Source organism: Solanum lycopersicum, chromosome 9 (genome assembly GCF_036512215.1).
Source record: "Solanum lycopersicum chromosome 9, SLM_r2.1".
NCBI lineage: Eukaryota > Viridiplantae > Streptophyta > Magnoliopsida > Solanales > Solanaceae > Solanum > Solanum lycopersicum.
Genome location: NC_090808.1, coordinates 5,258,955 through 5,278,531, shown reverse-complemented (window position 1 = coordinate 5,278,531; position 19,577 = coordinate 5,258,955). Strand labels below are relative to the sequence as shown.

The following is a 19,577-nucleotide window of genomic DNA, read 5'->3' as shown; positions in this document are numbered from 1 at the left end:
CAAACTTGCATACATAAGACAAATAATAATAGCAAATTTTATTTGAGTCACTCACAGGCAAATGGAGGCAACTCTTTATCAGAACTTTGACAAAATGAAACATATAAAGTAACTTAGTAAAACCATTTGAATTCATGGAATGACAAAGTTTCGAAATGAAGAAAACTAAGGTAGACTAAGGAAGACAAGACACAACTACACCATGAGACTCCTCCAATCAACTTCGAAAGGTTGAACTTACATACATGACAATGCTAATGTCAAGCAGAAAAATCAATCACTGTATGACATTCATACAATTGAAGAACTCAACACGAACTCCATGCCGGCATCTCAGCTCATCCATCTATATGAGATGATGAGATGAAAGCTAGGACGTCGAGAGGGAAGCGACGACAGAAATTCATGTATATGCGAACCTATACTAAATAGAAGGTAGCAATAGTCCATGAGCAACCCAACCATCAATCACACATGCGAGTTTCAGACACTCTTAAACCAACAACGAGAAAAGCATGCTGTTCGACAGAAACTGCATAAAGAGCCAGCGAGGGAGCACGAATTCGCGGACTCAATAAAAAAAACACACAAACGAGAGCGACACTAACAAGGTATTTACAGGCATACAAACTCGACACGCTATTTCGATGGAAATGAAGATTAGACAGCCAAACCAAAACATATTGCAAAGCTACACAACCCATGTACTTAACGTTCGAATGTCAACAGGTTTAAACCCAAAACGAAACGAAAGAAACAAAAAAAAACAGTGATTCGATCAGCAGCAGCACAACAACCAGTAGACATATACGAAAAAAAAAAAGGTTTCCAACACTCGCTCCACCATAGTGAGATCGGGAGAAGGAGAAAATTATATGAGAGAGTGTTTACCTGTTGAGGAGCAGCGAACTTGGGACGACGAGCGAGATGAACGACGACTTCCACACGCGAACCACGGCTGCGACAGATTCCAAAACGTCCAACCCACAGAAAAAAGAGAAGCCGAATCTTCTCGAGATTTCCTTTTTCAACTCAAATTTTCGTTTTCAAAATTTTCCCCAAGAGATTTGCTCTGTTTTAAAACAGAGAACAAAGATGAACCAGCACTCCGGTCAAACTCCCTGTGTGGAGACGGAAGAAAAGAAAACAGAAAACTTCCTCCAACAGTTTCTCAAGCCTCAAAATTATAACCGAAAATCTCTAACCCTTTTGTGTTCGAGTTTTATTTCCGAAAATCCAACAAAATGGTTAAAGTTCTCACCCTCTGAAATTTTGATAAAAATCCCTAAATATTTAACGATTCTTCAATTCCGAAAATTCCAACCCCTTTTCTGAAGGAGAAGAGGGGTTTAAATAGAAAGGAAAAAGGTTGCGGACGAGGGAGGGCGGGAACGTGACATTTGATTTCAAAATTTGAAATCTCTTCCATTAATGGTGCACCATCCCTTCTGAAAAGTTCGTCCTTTGCGGAAACGGAAAAAGGGGAAGGGATGGCTAGCGCGTCTGCCATAGCCGAATACAGGTCTGCCACCGCCGAAAGCAGGTCTGCTGCGAGGCGTACTGGCGAGGAGAGAGGAGAGGTGAACACGCGAAGGAAACGCGCGTCTGTTTCTGGGAAAGAGGGGGTCGCGTTTTCTGGGTTTTTGTCGCGTCTGGGGTTTTCGGGGGTTGTTCCTTATCTGTTTTGGGTTGGTGTGAAGAGGAAGAGGGAAGGGAAAGGGTTTGGGTCGGGTCGGGTTAATAGACAAAAGGGTTGGGTCGATTTTAGGTGGGCCGGACATGAGAGTGGGCCTGGGAGATTAATTTAGTGGGCTGAGGGGATTGAGGGATTAGTTGGTTTGAAGGGAATTAAGTTTAGTGGGTTGGAAAGGGAGGGAGGTGGGCCGCCTGAATATTGGATAGAGGCCCAAACCTGGCTCTTCCAAATTAAATGGAAAAAGGGTTTAATTTGAATAATAGCCAATTGATTTAAAAACGAATTTGGTATAAATTTATTAACGAGCTTATTTAAAGTAACTAGTTTGATAGAATACTTTCTAAACTTAAGATATACATATATATACATATACATATGCATACATATATATATATATATATATATATATTTTACTCATAACATATACAAACTATATATACAATTACGTAATATATATATACTTATCTACCGTTATGATAAGTAGCATAAGCTCCGTATATTATATATATTTTTTACTTATATATATATATATATATATATATATATATATATATATATATATATATATATATATATATATATATATATATATATATATATATATATATATATATATATATATATATATGTATGTATGTATATATATGTATATATATATATGCATATATATATATATATGTATACGCATATATACATATATACATACTTTTTTTTTTTTTTGAATTTTCACAAGATTTATAAAACTAATTAACTTAAATAATTTGAAAAACTCACGAAGCTCGATAATTAATTTATACCAACGTGGGTCAAAATTGGGTGTCAACAAACCATCCAAGCAAACAGAGTGTAAGTAAAGTAAAAGCACCCTGAATTCACAGTACAAAATTCAAGCTGCAATACAACATAGTTATGTGGTTAAAAGAGCCACAAGGTAGCAACGGCACAACTTTATTTCTCAACTAAGTCCACCATGCAAGCGCCTCATAAGCTCTGCCATAAATAGGATGTTGACATTACCCAACACAAGCCCAAGGTATGCTTCCTACACAATATTTATATGCTAACAACTTCTAACAGATTTTTTTAGTTACCAACTGAAAGTAGAAAATGACTGAAATTCCCTTCTTGTAATTACTTTGGAAAAGAAAAATATTAATGTACGATTCGATTTGCTATTGTTTCTATTGATATTTAAATCCATATGCACAACATATTTACAGATATTGACTCTTTTTTCAGTGGGCAATTCTAAGCGATTTTTATAAATCACGCTATGAAAAAATGAAAATTTATCGAGTAATGAAATGATAAATATTTCTTTGCCTTTCATCAAAGTTTTCAAATTCATCTCTTGAAAATTAGCCCCGCCCTTCAAAAGTTTGTGCTACTCCAATCTCTTGATGGAATTACGCGAATTCAAATTAATCGGCTTGGTGAGTTAAAAGATAAAAGAATATGATAAAACCGAAAAAAAAAACAAAAAAAAACAGAGGATAGGCAGAATAGTAGTACTAAATAATCTCTATAAATATTATACTTGATACTTATATATACAAAATTACAAAAATTAAAAACCCTTTCATACAAAAACAAACCAAAATTGAAAAAAAAAATCATTGAGATTTCCATGGAACACACTTAAGATTAGAACAAGAACCATCCCAAGTAGCACTACACAAATCTTGTCCAATATTATCACCATCACAACACTTGCAAACCATTCCAAGTGTCTCAAACATCTTCAAATATGAAGATAACTTAATAGTATTATGTTGTTGTAATGAAATTGGTCTTGCAAATCTTGATTCTGAAAAATTGATAAGCAAAAGAGATAGCAATAGAAAATGAACCTTAAATGATGACATGTTATGTAATTTTTTTATTTTTTATTTTTGGTTCAAACCTAAGGGAAAAACAATCTATTTATATGGTGCTAATGATTATAAAAACCAGAAGACAAATAGTATTATATATATATAATACAAGGGGCATGTTCTTAGATGTTCCTTGTGAAGACTTTAGAGGAAAGTGATATTTAATTTTTTAAAAAGTTAGATATAAAGTCATATATTTAAATCTAGAATTTGTGACCACACTAGTGCTCCTCCTCTGTCTCTAACCAGAGACAAGTGGACTACGATTAAAAGTTACATTATATATATATGATTAATATTTTTATCGATATTAAAATTATTTTATTTTTATGTTATATTTGTTTTTAACTTTGTTATTGATTGAAAATATCAAGTTCGAACTTTGAGTGTGTAGTCATTCACAAGAAAATGTTTTATTTCTAAAATAAAAATATTTTTAACATGAACTGAATTAATCAAACTTTAATAGAGATACGAATAATGAATGGAAAACCAAGAAAATGTTACAAAATTTAGCATAATAATGTTGAGCTTCTAGAGATGAGATTTGAGAGATTTTTGGATAAAAAGACAGAAAATCAAGGGCTCCACACGTTTATCAAAGGTCCAATTTTCATACCTACTAATTACTATGTTTTTTGTTTAACATGTGTAGGAAGTTTCCTTTAGCTTATATTATTACTTGTATTATTTTTCTCTATTATACCGCCCTTCTAGATCCAATTGCTTGTACTAATAATACACATAACAACAAATAAATTATTCATCTGTCTTAATTTTATATGTTATAATTTGATTTAACACAAATTTAATATAGACAATTTTATTTTTAATATTTTATGATCTGAAATAAGTTATTATATTTATGTAATTATAAATCATTTCATTAATACATTAAAGTTAATTTGTTATAAAATTTGAAAATATGTTATTTGTTCTAGACACACTAATAAGAAAAAGTAGAGGGAATAACATTTTTATATATATAATATTGAAAAAAACAATTAAGTAGCTTGTCTAGAGACTAGAAGATAAGCTGTTGTCCTAAAAGAACTAAGAATTATTAGGATCAAGACAGTACGTATACTTACTATTATATTATTAAATCCAAATTTATAAAGTACGTTAATTATTCTGGAGGTGGGTTCCTAGATACTTGTGGTGTATGCAGTTTGGGTGTAACCAGATAATTCTGTTTATTTGTCTTAGTTTGATTTGAAACAGTAATTTAACTAAAAAGTAAAATTTATCGTTTTAAATATATGAAAAAGTTTATATGATCATAGACTTATTTCATAATTTTCGACTGAATGATAAACCTAGCAAAAAAAATGGAGAAATAAAAACGTGGACGGCAGGATTCGAACCTGCGCGGGCAGAGCCCACATGATTTCTAGTCATGCCCGATAACCACTCCGGCACGTCAAACTTTGTGAAAGTTTTCTTTTTAAGACAATTTAACTACTGATACCACCAAAATTACAGAAGAAACGGAAAAGGATTAAAAATACTCTTAACATATCTCAAATGGTTCAAAAATATCCTCCTTCCACCTTTTTGTTTAAAAATGCCTTTAATATTTTTTTTAACGTTTAAAATTGTCCCTTTTTAACAACTGGTTGACATAGGAAATGCTGAGTCATTGAATTAAAATAAATGGTTTTATCTTATTGGTCCACCTATTTTTTTTAAAAGTCCAACCCAAGAACCCGACCCATCTATGCTACAATAACTCAAATCCACCCATAAACCCATTTACACAAACCATTTTTATTCCTCCTGATTGATTGTTCCTTTTTGTCTTACCCATTTTGGCTAATTGCCGTTAAAAAGGGACAATTTTAAACCTTAAAAAAAGGTTGAAGGCATTTTTAAATCAAAAGACGGAAGGAGAACATTTTTAAACTATTTGAAATACGTCAAAGGACATTTTAAACCCTTTTCCCGCTTTGATTTGTTGTTTGTTACTTCACAAATTATTTTGACATAAAAATGGACAGGTAGTTAGCTTCACTATGAGGTGTTAAATGGAGTCCGGAGCCTAAAGGGTATAAAATATTAACAAAAATACTAAAACGGTATATAAAATTTTATATTAACCAAAACAGCAAAATCGCTGGAACAACAACGATTTGCTTCACCGGAAAAAGCAAAATCGCTGCTACTCCAGCGATTTTGTAAAATGTGATTTTTTTTATAAAAAAAAATTCAAGTATTGTAAGAAAAGTTAGAATATATGTTGAGTATTAGTAATATAACAATATACTACACAATATTTTTATAAGTAGTTTTCTTTTACATGTATGTATATGAATTTTTCGTGTATAATGAAAGGTTATTTTAAGGACATGAGAACAAAAAGCTTTTATAGGTTTATTATAATTAGTTTTTTGATAAAGCATAAACAAATAGATCGATAATTGAATTAAATGAGTAAATTTATCACGTGAAAAATTTGAATTTATCATTCAACTGAGCATGAAGTGCAACAAAGATTTAGATTATATTTATTATGGTTATGTGGTGGATCAATATTTTCGGAGAAATCTAATAATAATATTAATTTGGACATTTTGATTGACATGAGAAATTTAGATTTAATGTCAACTCAAGCATGGGGAGCAGCCGCATTATCACATTTTATAATTGTTATGTCGTGCATCAATGAAAAAATCAAATGAAGTTTGTGGATTTTTCTCTTTAGTGCAGGTATACATGTTTTTTAATTAAATATTTTTATATACTAGTAATATGCACTTTTAAATTTAAGTGTATTATATGTAATGTGAATTTATTTATTGTAGATTTGTGCATGGGAAAGAATTATTCCCCTACAACCATTGACAAAGCCTCTAAGGACCAATCAACTTGAGGCTTCAACTGCGCTTGCACGTAAATGGACTCAACGTAGAAATCATCAAAATGAGGCACGAACTGTAATTGGTGTGATTAAGAATGTATTAGATAATCAAACTGATGAACAGATATTTAATATTATTAGTATTTTAAATTATTCATATTTTATTTTATTTTAAATAAAAATATGTTCGGTAGATGTTTAAATGAGGCACTTATGGTACAAAAAAATTATTTTGTAAGATTGTTCGTTTTCACGTAGATGTTTTTTTATTTTTCTGCCAATATTGTTTTTATAATTATCTTATTTAATTACTTTTTATAGTTTATTTGGCAACCTTGTTCGGAAGATGTTATTAATGGATTGCCTGAGTGGTATCGGTCGAGACGACGTGTCTGGATGGCACAGGTGCCATTTATTTATGAAATTTATCGTGAGTGACACATGATTGATCGTGTTGTGAGACAGTTCGGTTATTTACAACTTATTCCTGGACCGTGTACCTAATTTTCTGAACATCATTTTAAGTGTGATAAACGATCCAAAATAAAACAAGAAGATATAGATGCATTTAACTACACAAAATATATATAGGAACAACGTCAAAATCGTATATTTGACCTCCATTTGTAAGTGATCAAACAAATTACTTTCTTTGGTACATGAGGCATACCCGCATGTTCATTGGAAATTCACAACATGTTGTACAAAAAGGGTATCAACACATGGTACGAAGACATAAGACTTTAGTATGTATATCATGTAAATTTTAAATTATTATGTTAATCTTTAATAATTTTTTTGTTATTAATATTTGTTTATTCATTATAAGCTAGGAGTCATGAAATGCAATATCGTCGAGCTCGGATGATTGAAAATGATGAGAATCAATCTAATGAAATGAGACAATATGTAGAGGAAGTCGTTCTTATTACAATGGAGTTAATGAATACGGCCTTCCAGGGAACGCAATTGAGCTTTGATCCTGATTACAATCCTCCCACTCAATACGATGAACCACCACCAGTACAAGTATCTCACCGATCACGACAAACAACACCGAGAGAGGGTGCACGTCGAGGTAGAAGGAGCGCTGGTGAAACATTTGATTTTTCTGCAGGGCCCTCTAGCACTAATGTGGCGACTCCCGAGCCTTATTATCCCACATTTGATTTTTCTACAGGGCCCTCTAACACAAATGTTAATTTTTCTAGTCAGCAATCAGTTGGTTTTGTAACTCCAGAGGTTTCAATATCTGATTTTGCGCAATTTAGTGGATCTCAATAAGGTATTCAACATGGTATGCGTGAATTTCCTATACAGAATTCTCCATTTGGTGGAAGATTGAATTTTTCTAATGTAAGTATAATAATTTTCTTAGAATTTTTTTAACTTTTGTAATTTTTTAAAATTTTATTGCTTGTTTATTTGATTATATTATATTGTATTGTATTATATAGTTAAATGTGTCTGATGATTCAAAATTTAATGTTGGGGCTTTACAAAATTTAGTTCTTAATAGATAAAATCTACCTCGGAGAACATCTAGGCTACATAAATCAATTAGATATGGAACAGACAGTCACTATCAAAATGAGGAAGATTTTGAAAATGAAGATGAAAATGAAGATGTAGAAGATTCGGATTTAGAAGAATAATTTTTATGCACCTTTATTCTTAAAGGCTGAAGATTCGAATTTTGAAATGTGTAAATTTTGTTGTTTCGTGCAAGTTTGAACAAAGTAATTAGATACTTACGCAATGAGATTCTTATGCAGTGAGAGTTTGAGGATTTATTTTTTCTTTATGTCATTGGTCAAATCAATACTTTTTATGTTAGGTCAAATCATTATTTTTTAATAGAGTTCAAATCAATAATATAAAGATATTATACTTACAATATTTAAAATGCAGCAAGACTAATTAAATTCATGTCAACAAATGAATATAAAAGATATATCATAATATTAATAACAAGACGATAAAAATACATCAATCTTAAAAACATAGATAAAATATTTAAAATCGAGTAGGACATCGTGTCTTTGTGTGACCTATCTCCTTACAAACACTAAATTTTCTAGTCATGCGAGTCGGGGCTATATCTATATCATTCTTAAGTCGGCTTCTTACTTGCGTACCACTTGTCCGCAAATATTCAGTATTTGCAATAAAATTAAAAGAAGCTGGTGGCCAATATATTTCATCACCCACTGGGTTAAATGTCTCAGTGTATGTTCTTTTGTAATATTTTGTACTGTAGAATTTACTTACATAAGATTTTGGCTCGATTCCGCAAAGTCCACAAAATTTGATGGCATGCGAGCAAGGCATATGATAATTTCTCCATTTTCCACAAGAACATTTCTTACCTTTTGCAGTAACCTTGTGGACATTTTCACCTTTACCATCATGAGCAAAAGTAAGAATTTTCAAAAACTCCGTCACATGTGTTGTAAGTCATCATATCTGTGTGCTCTTGAGCTCTTTGATAATAATCATTAAATTTTTTATCTATCGCAAGAGGCCATGACATATTACTTTGAAGTAATGCAATTGCAAGATTGTTTCTTTCGACAAAACGATCAAAGAGAGCTTTGAACATCATTCGACCCATGACAGTCACAAGAAGCCCCCGAGATTTTCAATACACCATTATATGATTCAGACACATCTGTCGTCATGGCACTCCATGTACGACTACCATCCTTATACATTGTCCATTTTTCCAAAGGAAATTCATTTAACCATTCATATGCTGCAGGAGACAATGTTTTGATTTGTTGCATCCGTTGCTCAAACTTTTTCTTCTGATGCTCAGTAGCAGTCAACCACATTAGTTTATTAGTTTACTATTTACAATTTTTTTAATTAAAATTTGCTTTTAAGTGTCGAACACAAAATCTATGGTATGTGTTGGGTGGACTCAACCAATCATAAGATTGAACACACTGCAAGATTCCTTGATGACGGTCAGAAATAAGACTAATTCCTTGTCGTTCACAAACTACATGTGTCCATAATAACTTGAGAAACCATTATCAAGACTCAAAATCTCACGTGCAACTAAAGCATATGCAAGTGGAAAAATATTTCGTTCGCATCAATTCCAACCGCAATTAACAGTTTGATATCATACAAACCATAAATATGTGTGCCGTCGATAGAAATGATCGGCCTAGGTAGCGATTTGAATTTTTTTATAAAAAAAATCACATTTTTCAAAATCGCTGCAGTAGCAACAATTTTGCTTTTTCCGGTGGAGCAAATCGCTGTTGTTTCAACAATTTTACCGTTTTAATTAATATAAAATTTTGTATACCGTTTTAAAATTTTTGTTAATACTTTATACCCTTTAGGCTCCGGACTTATTTGAGATGAGTCAATAAATACACACGTTCAAAGTTACTCGAGTTGCCACCCATTTTGGTGTTGTAAAAACACAAATTTGTTATAGCTCCTTATCCAGAGTGATGTTAAGCATGTTAATAACTTTGGATTAAACAGTAGTTAGTTTTGCTCAAGTAAAAGTTACATAACTACAAAACCACCAGCAAACTGTCCTGTAATGTTCCAGCCAGGCGTAAATTTGAAGTTGAGCAAAACTTATATACATCGTTGCCTAACTCGAAATACTCAAATCTGCAGTTCACAAGACTAACAAAAACAGAAAAAACAAGACCAACTGTATCTGAGTTTTGTCTTCCAAACTAGTCTATATGAAGTCAGAATCGCCGCCAAAATGTGGGAGATCTGGATGAGGCTTCCCTCCACCTCCAGGCCTCCTTGGGTTCCTGCATGCGGATTTTAGATGACATTAGAGAGGCAGAATAACTTTTAAGTGTATTCTCAGAAGCAACTCGCAAGCTAAGATTATTTTCAGTCAGCAAAATAATTTATCAGAGTTCAGATTGTAATCATCTTGTGAACCAATAAATAGCAGCACACATATATGTATATTCTTTTTCGAGGAGAAACATCGAAGGCACCCAAGTTATACTTGCAATTTTGAGTTCACATTTAACAGGTAAAAACTTGATGGGAAATGCAGGACTTCACCAAAAACTAATAGGTAAAAATGTATGTTTCAACAAATTACCTGATAAAGCGACCTGGTTCAAAGCCAGGAACATCTGGTGGACCATATGGATCAAAACGGGCACCAGGTGGAACACCCCTGTGTATGCAGACAAAATAAATCAATCTTATCTGTATAATGGAAGAGAGAGGGGAGAGAGGGGGGGGGGGAGAGACTTACGGCAGTCCACCAGGTAAACGAGGATCCCCACCCATTCCACCAAAAAAACGAGGGTCATTAGGCCCTGCATCATAAAACATAAACAGCTCAGTTTGCAAAAGGCACAATTTGGAATTTTACACATGAACTGGACACGGCTAGTCACAGACCTACAAGCATGCTCCCACCAGCTCCTGGTTCGCCTCTACAATGACAGATAGGGTTGGTTGAGGGGAGGAAATAAGATTAGTTAGCATATATAAAGTTCAGGACACACGGAATGACAAGTGCCATTCATCATGACATATCAAACTACGAAAAAGATACCTGGTTGGGTATACTCCGGCACCAGGCCCGGGGAAAAGATCACCGCCACCAATACCAGGAATGGGAGGAACCACGTACCTGTAAATCCAGGCAACTTAAGTAAAAATTATGCACCACCTCTAATAATCAAGATATCAAACTTGAAAATTGAAAAAAAAATTCCCTGATGGGGTAAGTTTAATGCCTTCGGGAGTTTTTTTTCCTTTGTGGTGGGTGTGGGTGGGTTTGTGGGGGTGGGGTGGGGGGTTGCTGTTCAATACCAATACTACACGTATTTCTGCTGACTAACAAACATGCTGGCCGTACTTTGAGACATAGTATATTCTAACAATTACCATGGTTAATAGTCTAAGTGGGACATTGTTTGAAAATATGCATCGTAGAAGCATTCCACAATCATTTACATGAATAATAGACAACACATATGATCACGTAGAACATATAATACTTCCCAAAAAGTGAACAACTATCTTCTCGCATGTCGGACTCCAGCTTTCTATGGGAAAATCTCAAATTTATTGCTGCACTCTCCTTCAATACTTGGGTAAGAAATGTTTGAAAATTTGTGTCTTTTTTAGGTAGAAAGAGACCTAGAAGAACAAGTTCTTGATAAAAAAAAATGTAAAATCTATTTAAAGGCATGTTTTCCTATCCAAAACCTAGACAAAAATGTGTTTCTTTCCTCTCTGCCAAAAAAATAAGATTCCGAGTTTAATTAAATATGGTCACAAAAGGAACAACATAATGAACTTGAAGCTTGAGGCTTCTTATTATGGAGATAATTCAAAAATCTCATCTGAATTATTCTTACCATACCAAATGATAAATCATTCCACTAGAAATTTGTAATTGCACTACGCCCTTTATATTTCAAAATTCTCCATTAAATAGTTATGTAATTTCTCATGTTAATATTACAAGTACTAATCAATAAAATAAATAATTGATGCATTTTATTCAATGCTTAATTTCCTTTAGAGCACTTTTTGACTTATTCCATGCATTGGATTAAATAGGGAATTTGGAAATATAAACGGAGGAATGCAATTATGAATTTCTAGTGGAATGATTTGTGATTTAATATGGTAAGAACAGCTAAAATGAGATTCTTGAACTATTTCCATGGAGTGGATAGGAAATGTAAGGAATACCTGTGGGGAGGTAAGAGGAAGGTGGCCTTGGTAGCTTGGGAAAAGGTCTGCTTTCCAAAGAGGCAGGGAGGATTAAATATTAAAGACTCTGGCATCTGGAATGAGGCATCTGTAGGGAAATTAATATGGCAACTGGCTGTAAATAAGGAGTCAATGTGGGTGAAACGGATACATGGTATATATAACAAAGAAGGGACATTTTGGGAGCATAGTGCACCTTTAGACAGCAGCTGGTATTGGAGGAAAATAAATTTTCTGAAGAATAAAATGAAACACTGGTATACACAAGGTCAGTTTAACCTAACTGGGACTGGAAAGTTTTCAATCACAAGTGCTTACAATGAGCTGAAAGGTGACAAAGAAAAGTTGGAAATTGCGGAGCTAATCTGGAACTCGGTATCAATGCCAAAGCAGAGGTTTATCATGTGGCTAGTAATACAAAACAGGCTGCTCACAAAGGAAAGGTTGCTAAGACTGAATATACATGTAGAGGACAGTTCATGTTGTATGTGCCAATATTCAACCATGGAGACAAGCAATCATTAATTTGTTGAATGTGAATATGCTACAAAAGTAAGAGATGCAGTAACTCAATGGATAAAAGTCTGTCTACCTACAAGAGGTTTGAAGGAAACACTAGAGCTGATCAAGATAAAGCATTGGAAGAGTTTCAAGAAGCAAGTGATAGCAGCTGTGTGGGGAGTAATGGTATATCATATCTGGAAGGCAAGGAATTGGAAACATTTTAAAGGAGTGCATATACAATATACGGAGATAGTGAACACAATTAATAGAGAAATGACTGAGAATATTAATGTTCAATAATACAAAAAAAGCAAGTAGGTGTAGTAGTTTTTTGGCAAAATTATGTAATTAGATGTCTTTACTTTTCCTCAGTATTTTGAGGTTTGGATGATTATAAGCCTGTTTTGTGGCTTTTATGTTAATAATATTCACATTTGTTGCCCACAAAAAAAAATTATTTTTATAATAGGGAGCCTAAGTAATTAATTTTGTGGTCCCTGTTGTGCCCATATTTAACTAAAATTAGAAATCTTATTTCTTGGTAAAGAAGGAAAGAAACTCATTTTTGTCTAGGTTTTGTACAAGAAAAATGTGTGTATGCATTAGGATCTTTCTAACCTAAAAAGACAAGGTTTTGAAAAATACTGGGCCACCCAGGTATCGAAAGAGTACGACAATTAATTTGGGCAGAAGACTGCAGAGCTAGGTCCAACTTGCTGGAAGATATTTGTTCACTCTTCTCTGCAGAAGACTGCAAAGCTAGGGTCCGACTTGCTGGAAGACATTTGTTCACGCTTCGAGAGGTATTTCACAAGTTATATTCTAGCATGTTTGTATGTTCTACGTGATCATATGTGTTGGCTATTATTCATGTAAGAAGTATGATTATGTAATGCTACCATTGTGCATATTTTCCAACACTATAATGGTCATTACTGGTAAACCAGTTAAACTTTATTAGAAATTTGAAACCCCAGTGGCACAAATAGCATCGAAATATCGAAGAGCAAACTAGCTCTTATTTAGTTTTCTTTGGCTTGTAGAATCTTTTGCCATTCCTAGTTGTTGTGCATTCCATGCTTTCTAGGATGTGGTTGTACAAAGTTCTATATGTGGAGTAATTATTCAAATAGGAATTTGCTAAGTCATTTTTTTTCTATTTTGAGCATGAAGAGGAAGGAATGGCATGCACAGTGAAATCCCACAAGTGGGGTCCAAGGAGGTTAGAACGTACCCACACCTTATTACTACATTGTGGAGGTAGAGATAAGGTCTCAAGTAAAGAAGAACGAGATAGTGCAGAAAATATAGTAAGTAGCAAGGAAGCCAGGGAGATTTCAAAAAAGTCCTGCTTTTTCACATTACAAAGTGCATAAACAAGGAAGCCCAACAGTGAATGCTATTATCAATGTAGCTCAAATCTCTAAAGGAGCAACTACTTGGAGTAATTGAAGAAGAGGCATGGCCATTTAGAGGTCCAGGTGTCTTCTCCAAGGCAAGTGGCTGCCGATATATATGGACCCTTTAAATGTGTATTTCGAGGTGAATAGCATCTGGGGCTAGGTTGTCCACTACCGATCAGTTCACCCCTTTTAAGGCCTCAGGGAAGAGAAGGAAGTACAAAAATCAAGGATACATGGATAGAAGAAGAAGAAGAAGTCATAGGGATTCAAGAGGAGACTGACTGCTTTCATTTACATCTTTTATCTTTAACAGCTTGGGATCCTTCCGTGCAGTTCTTAACTTTTTCAAGGTAGAGCAGTATACACTCATATCACACAGAATATGATGATGTAATTTATAGAAAGTGAAATCAAAGAATTTGTTTTCTTGAGAATTGTGAACCTACTGCCGGTAGGTATGAACAACCAATGAGAAAATCAATATATACATATATATATATATATATATATATATATCAATAATTACTGATAGGAATAACAACTCTTCTTTTATCTAACATTACCCTGAGGGAAAAGAACCTGCAGGCTGATACGGATAGTCAGGTTGGCGTTCAACATTAGGAGGGTTGTTGATTTCTCCCTTTTCAGAACTGCATACAAGGAAGTATAATTTATGAATTTAATGGTCACATCACTAAAACACGAATTGAGAAACAACCCAATTGAATGTACCTTGAAGTTTGAGTAGAGGAATTTGACATAGAAGAACCAGTATATTTAGTCAGGATGGCTTTGTTCAGTTCTCCTACCAGCTTTCCCAAATTCTTGAACTGGGTGTTGTAGTTAGTTCCCCCATCCTCGACAATGTAGTCCTCAACACTGCAAATTACCAAGATGGACTCGTCGGAACATACAGAATGTAATCCCTGATTAACTAGCAACTAGCAATGGAAGGGGGTAAAGATGCCTTCTGTTCTATCCTTTGTAGGGGGCCATAGGGAAGACCGGGAAGATTGCTGATGTAAAGGAAGGAAGTTACTTGCCTTAGTTCAAGATGTAGAGGCTCGTTATCGCCATCCCTGAATGCATCTATAAGCAGCTTATTGTTCATTGCGAGGCACTTCACCAACACTTTTTTGGAGCTCTTCTCAGGCTTTGAATAAACAAATGCGTAACAATCCTCAAATTCATTCCAATGATCAATACCCACCTCATCTACTAAAAAGGAAGACACACAATCATTGCAAATATATATGATGTGTACTAAGCATTCCAATTAGAGAAGTTGGCATCTACTTATGAAAAAGATTAAGGCAAAACTAGATGAAGTTGACATCTAGACCTTTGTTTTATTAATTGATCAAGGAAGTTGACATATAATTCTTTCAAATAATTCAGTCGTGCACCAACTGGTTGCAAAAGGAAACCCCACTGTGATTCGGAATACATAGAAGAAGCTGAAGTACTTGAGTAGCAATCCATGAAGTACACCTGAGCTGATACTTAAATGGCTTTTGAGAAAATACTCATGGTTGACAGTTCAAGTTTGTCGTTGAACAAACTAGCAAGAGTACCTCCCACATCAAAAAAAAATGCATGTAAAAATTGATAATTAGGCTGATTATATAATAAATAAATAATCTCATTAAGAACGGTAAAACCCGAAGAAGTCGAGCCGTGAAGTTGTTCATTGACCCGGAAATGATTTGGAAGATAAAAGCTCCGGTAAAGGTAGCAATTTAGCATGCATCGGTTGGATAGCAACTTGGGAGGCTTGTTTGACTCAAGATAATTTGCCAAAAAAGGATTTTAAGTAAAGTAACCAATGCTAACTTTGTGAAGGAAATCTGAAAACAGTGAATCACATTTTCCTCCTAGCAGAATATCTAGACAATGCTGGTATTTATTCTTAAATATATGCGGCATTTCTAGGTCGACGCCACAGATTATAAAGAGTTTGTTGGTAGAGTGGCTGTCCCGAAGGGTATCCAAAAAGCTGAAGCAGATCTAGAGGACCACCCAATTGTGCATATTTTCAACCTAATGGTTGGAAAAGAACAAAGCTTGCTTTCATAGGGCATAGAGATCACATCTCAAGAATTAAGAATAGATGTACTCATAATCTATATTATTGGGGTAAATGCAGTTCTACTAGATCTGCATCAGTTCTATGGACAGTTCTATGGATTTCCTGGACTTGTTAGGAGAAAGGTGACCAACTATACATTTTGATGAGTCAATACAAACCACAAGAAAGATAACCTACTAGACCAAATTCAATAGAGAACATGATAACATGAATGAAGAGGATCAAAATCAAAGTTATGTCACCAATTAGAGCTTCATAGAAAAACCTACAAATTTCATCATAGAACCCTCTAAATAAAGAACCAAACTCATGATCTTCAGTTTGTAAGCTCTTAAATTGAGCTTCCACATTCCTTATCCAGGCACAAAAAAGAGCTTTAGTACTTCTTATTTCCAATTACCAGCACCACTTCCAATCAAAACATCCCCGAAAGTAGCTTTTCCATTTTAAAACAGAAGGCAACTTGAGACTTCTTATGGTGCTAGTTTCCCTATAAAGTTCATCTATTCATCTTTACAAATGAAAAAAGTAATCAATTCCAGTCTTTAGCAACATGGAAATAGCATCTCTTTAAGAATACTAATCATTGAACCAAAGCCTTGATCTTTTAAATGAGAACAATCAGTAAGCACTCAGCTTTCCAAGTTTGATCATATAAACTCAAGAAATTCCCAAATAAAAAACAAGACACAAAATACTGGACTAATCCAAAAAATAAAATAAAAGACATAATCATCACCAATCACAACAATTTCAAAAACCCAATACTCAGGTAAAACCCTACCCCCAAAAACTCCATAATAAAGGGGAAACTTCAAAGTCAATAACAGGGCAAAATAAACGTACCAGTTGAGGTGGAAGAAAGAGCATCATCAGTTGAAGCGGCAGGGCCAGTGGCATGGAGAACAAAGCCAGAAGCAAGGAAGGCAGCGTGAACAGCAAACGCTACCTTGTCGTGGGGATTACGGAAAGTGGGTCTTGCTGCCCGTATCACCGGCATAACAGATTGCTCCGTAGCCATTGTTATAGAATTGATGATGTGAAGAACACCGACTCTGATTGTGTTTTTTTGGTCTCTTTCTAGAAAATGAACTGCTTGTGGAAGAAGAAAAGGCAATATCTATATTTACCGCACCGAGTTCGCGTAACATCGTAGACCGCCGTATTTTACGTGGCGCCGTGGTAAGATTGTTTTACTCTTGCTCACAGACATGTTCGAGTCTTGTAAGTATAAAAAAAAAATCTGATTTAATTGTATATTTCCTACCCAAGTCTCTTTTTTCTTTCTCCTTTTCTCGTTTTATACAAATTCAAATTATATATAATCGTCCTATTCACTTATAGTTATACAATTCATTTTATATACTTCATTTTATACAATTCTCTGCCAAAGTCTCTTTCTCTTTTTCACGTTTTATACACTTCATTTTATACAATTCTCTTCAATTGTATATGTATATTGACATTACAATATATTCTTAATAAGTTTCTAATTACATTAGTCCTTTTAAAGTTAAAAAAATCGAATATAATAATTAAAGCTCGAAAAAATATTTAAAACTGACTTGATACATTAATATATAAATTAGATACATTAAAAATTACCTTGAATACATTAAATACTAGCTCGATTACATTTAAAAATAAATATTTAATTTTTTTAAAAAAATAACAGGAAATAATGAAAATAAGTGAAATAATGTATTTCACTATTTCCATAATATCAAGACAAATAGTGTTATGTAAAAATCAATATATTCAAAATTAACATTGTCTAATTTGGTTTGATTTTATTTTTAAAAAACTGAAGAAATAAACAAGTCAATTATATAATTATGTATTTTATTTATATTTTCATTAAAAATTTATAATTTAATTATGGAAGTAAAGAAGAAAAAAAAAGATGAGAGCGTTAATTTTATCGATTTACATATACATTTTTTTAAAAAAAAATAATAGATTTAATTGAACTCTTAAATTTTGTGAAATAGTTCAAATTTCTCTTATTTGCTATAAGTGCAAACTTTTCAATATATGAATTATTTTAAGGAAAATGATCAAAATTTATTCTTGAATGATATGAAATGGTTGGATTGGATTTGTTTTTAATAAATTTTAAAGAAAAGGTTAATATTTCAATAGTGTTTTAATATCATTTTCTTCAATGACAGTGCCTCCAACAGTCAAGCCCAAATCCATCACTTTGAAGGAAAAATTATATGGAATGACAACATTTCTAAGTAATTATATAATAGGGTATAGTTTAATTTATTTACTTTCTATAATTATAACTATTTTGTTTTCGCTATAATTAATGGGGTTCACCACCTATTATATAACTAATAGTATAAATTTTTTTTTTTAATTTTGTATATAATTTTACACAAAACAATATTATCTCTTTTATTCATATTTCACCTTTTTCTTCTACAATTAATACTTCTATCCGATTTAAATTTCAAATTGTCCAAAATTCAATTACTCCCTCCCGAAGTTGAATTCATTTTTCGTAGGTACTCCTAAATTTTAGTCGTTTTCCTTTCTTCTTTTTTTCTTATTCAACAACTGTATATGTATTGTGTTTCTTATGTTTTTTCATATTTTTTTGATGAAATAATCGATTGTTTGTTCTTATTAGATCTCAAATTAGTCGCAGAATGAATGAATCATCTTCATCTATGAGGATTACCAGAGGTATTCCATTGCATGTCAATTTTGTTGACAATTTACCATCGTTTTCAATGGGTTTAACTCGAGATTTTGGGACTGATGTAGGGTTAATGGTAAAATCAAAACAAGTTCAACATGAACAAACAATGGAGAAGTTGAGATCAAAGAAAAAATATGACCATATGGCAGTTCAAGAAGTTATTAACAATGCTAAAGCTAGAGGCATTAAAATTGTACAAGGAGGAAGAAAGAGGAAAGCAGTAAACATTGTTTCAGAGAAAAATGCATGTGAAGTTGACGGATCTGAAGAACATCATAATCATGAGGTAGTGGCTTAAAACACAAATTTAGATACAATTTTTTTGTTACTTATATGTCAATATACAAAAAATTATTGTTTAAGTAAATTTTGTATTCACGTAATTGTATATAGTATATTGCATGTTTAGTACACACATGTTTTAGTTATATATTTGTATATGTGTCTGTAGATTTGATTACTTTATACATACTTTAAGTTATGTATAATGAATAATATACTAAGTCTTAATAGTGGTAGTAGCAGATTGTATATTAAAGGCTCATTATTATTTTTGTTTTTGTAAATATATACAAAAAGTAATTGGACTTAGTTATACAGATGAAAAAAATTTCATATATGATTATAATTTGTATATTTTATTAGTTATATACAAATTATTGAAGTTAGTATATATTAAGTTTATATACATATACAAAAATTGTAATT

General features: G+C 32.9%; 1 protein-coding gene and 1 non-coding gene across 3 annotated transcripts; both read right to left on the bottom strand.

Annotated features, from left to right (window-relative positions):
* Positions 1-4,916: 4,916 nt before the first annotated feature.
* Positions 4,917-4,999, bottom strand: TRNAS-AGA (transfer RNA serine (anticodon AGA)). The gene has a single exon. It is a non-coding gene; the product is annotated as a tRNA-Ser (tRNA).
* Positions 5,000-9,881: 4,882 nt separating this feature from the next.
* LOC101244518 (probable proteasome inhibitor) lies at positions 9,882-17,253 on the bottom strand. 2 transcript variants are annotated; one of them, NM_001319064.1, is made up of 9 exons: positions 17,006-17,253; positions 15,114-15,288; positions 14,803-14,949; positions 14,634-14,720; positions 10,992-11,069; positions 10,835-10,869; positions 10,686-10,749; positions 10,527-10,604; positions 9,882-10,221 (listed from the first exon to the last, which is right to left on the bottom strand). In NM_001319064.1, the coding sequence occupies exons 1-9, from the start codon at positions 17,178-17,180 to the stop codon at positions 10,143-10,145; spliced, it is 918 nt and encodes a 305-aa protein (NP_001305993.1). In that variant the 5' UTR covers positions 17,181-17,253; the 3' UTR covers positions 9,882-10,142. The 2 variants fall into 2 exon arrangements, with proteins under 2 accessions (NP_001305993.1, NP_001305992.1); NM_001319063.1 differs by having other exon boundaries at positions 15,114-15,285.
* Positions 17,254-19,577: the final 2,324 nt, after the last annotated feature.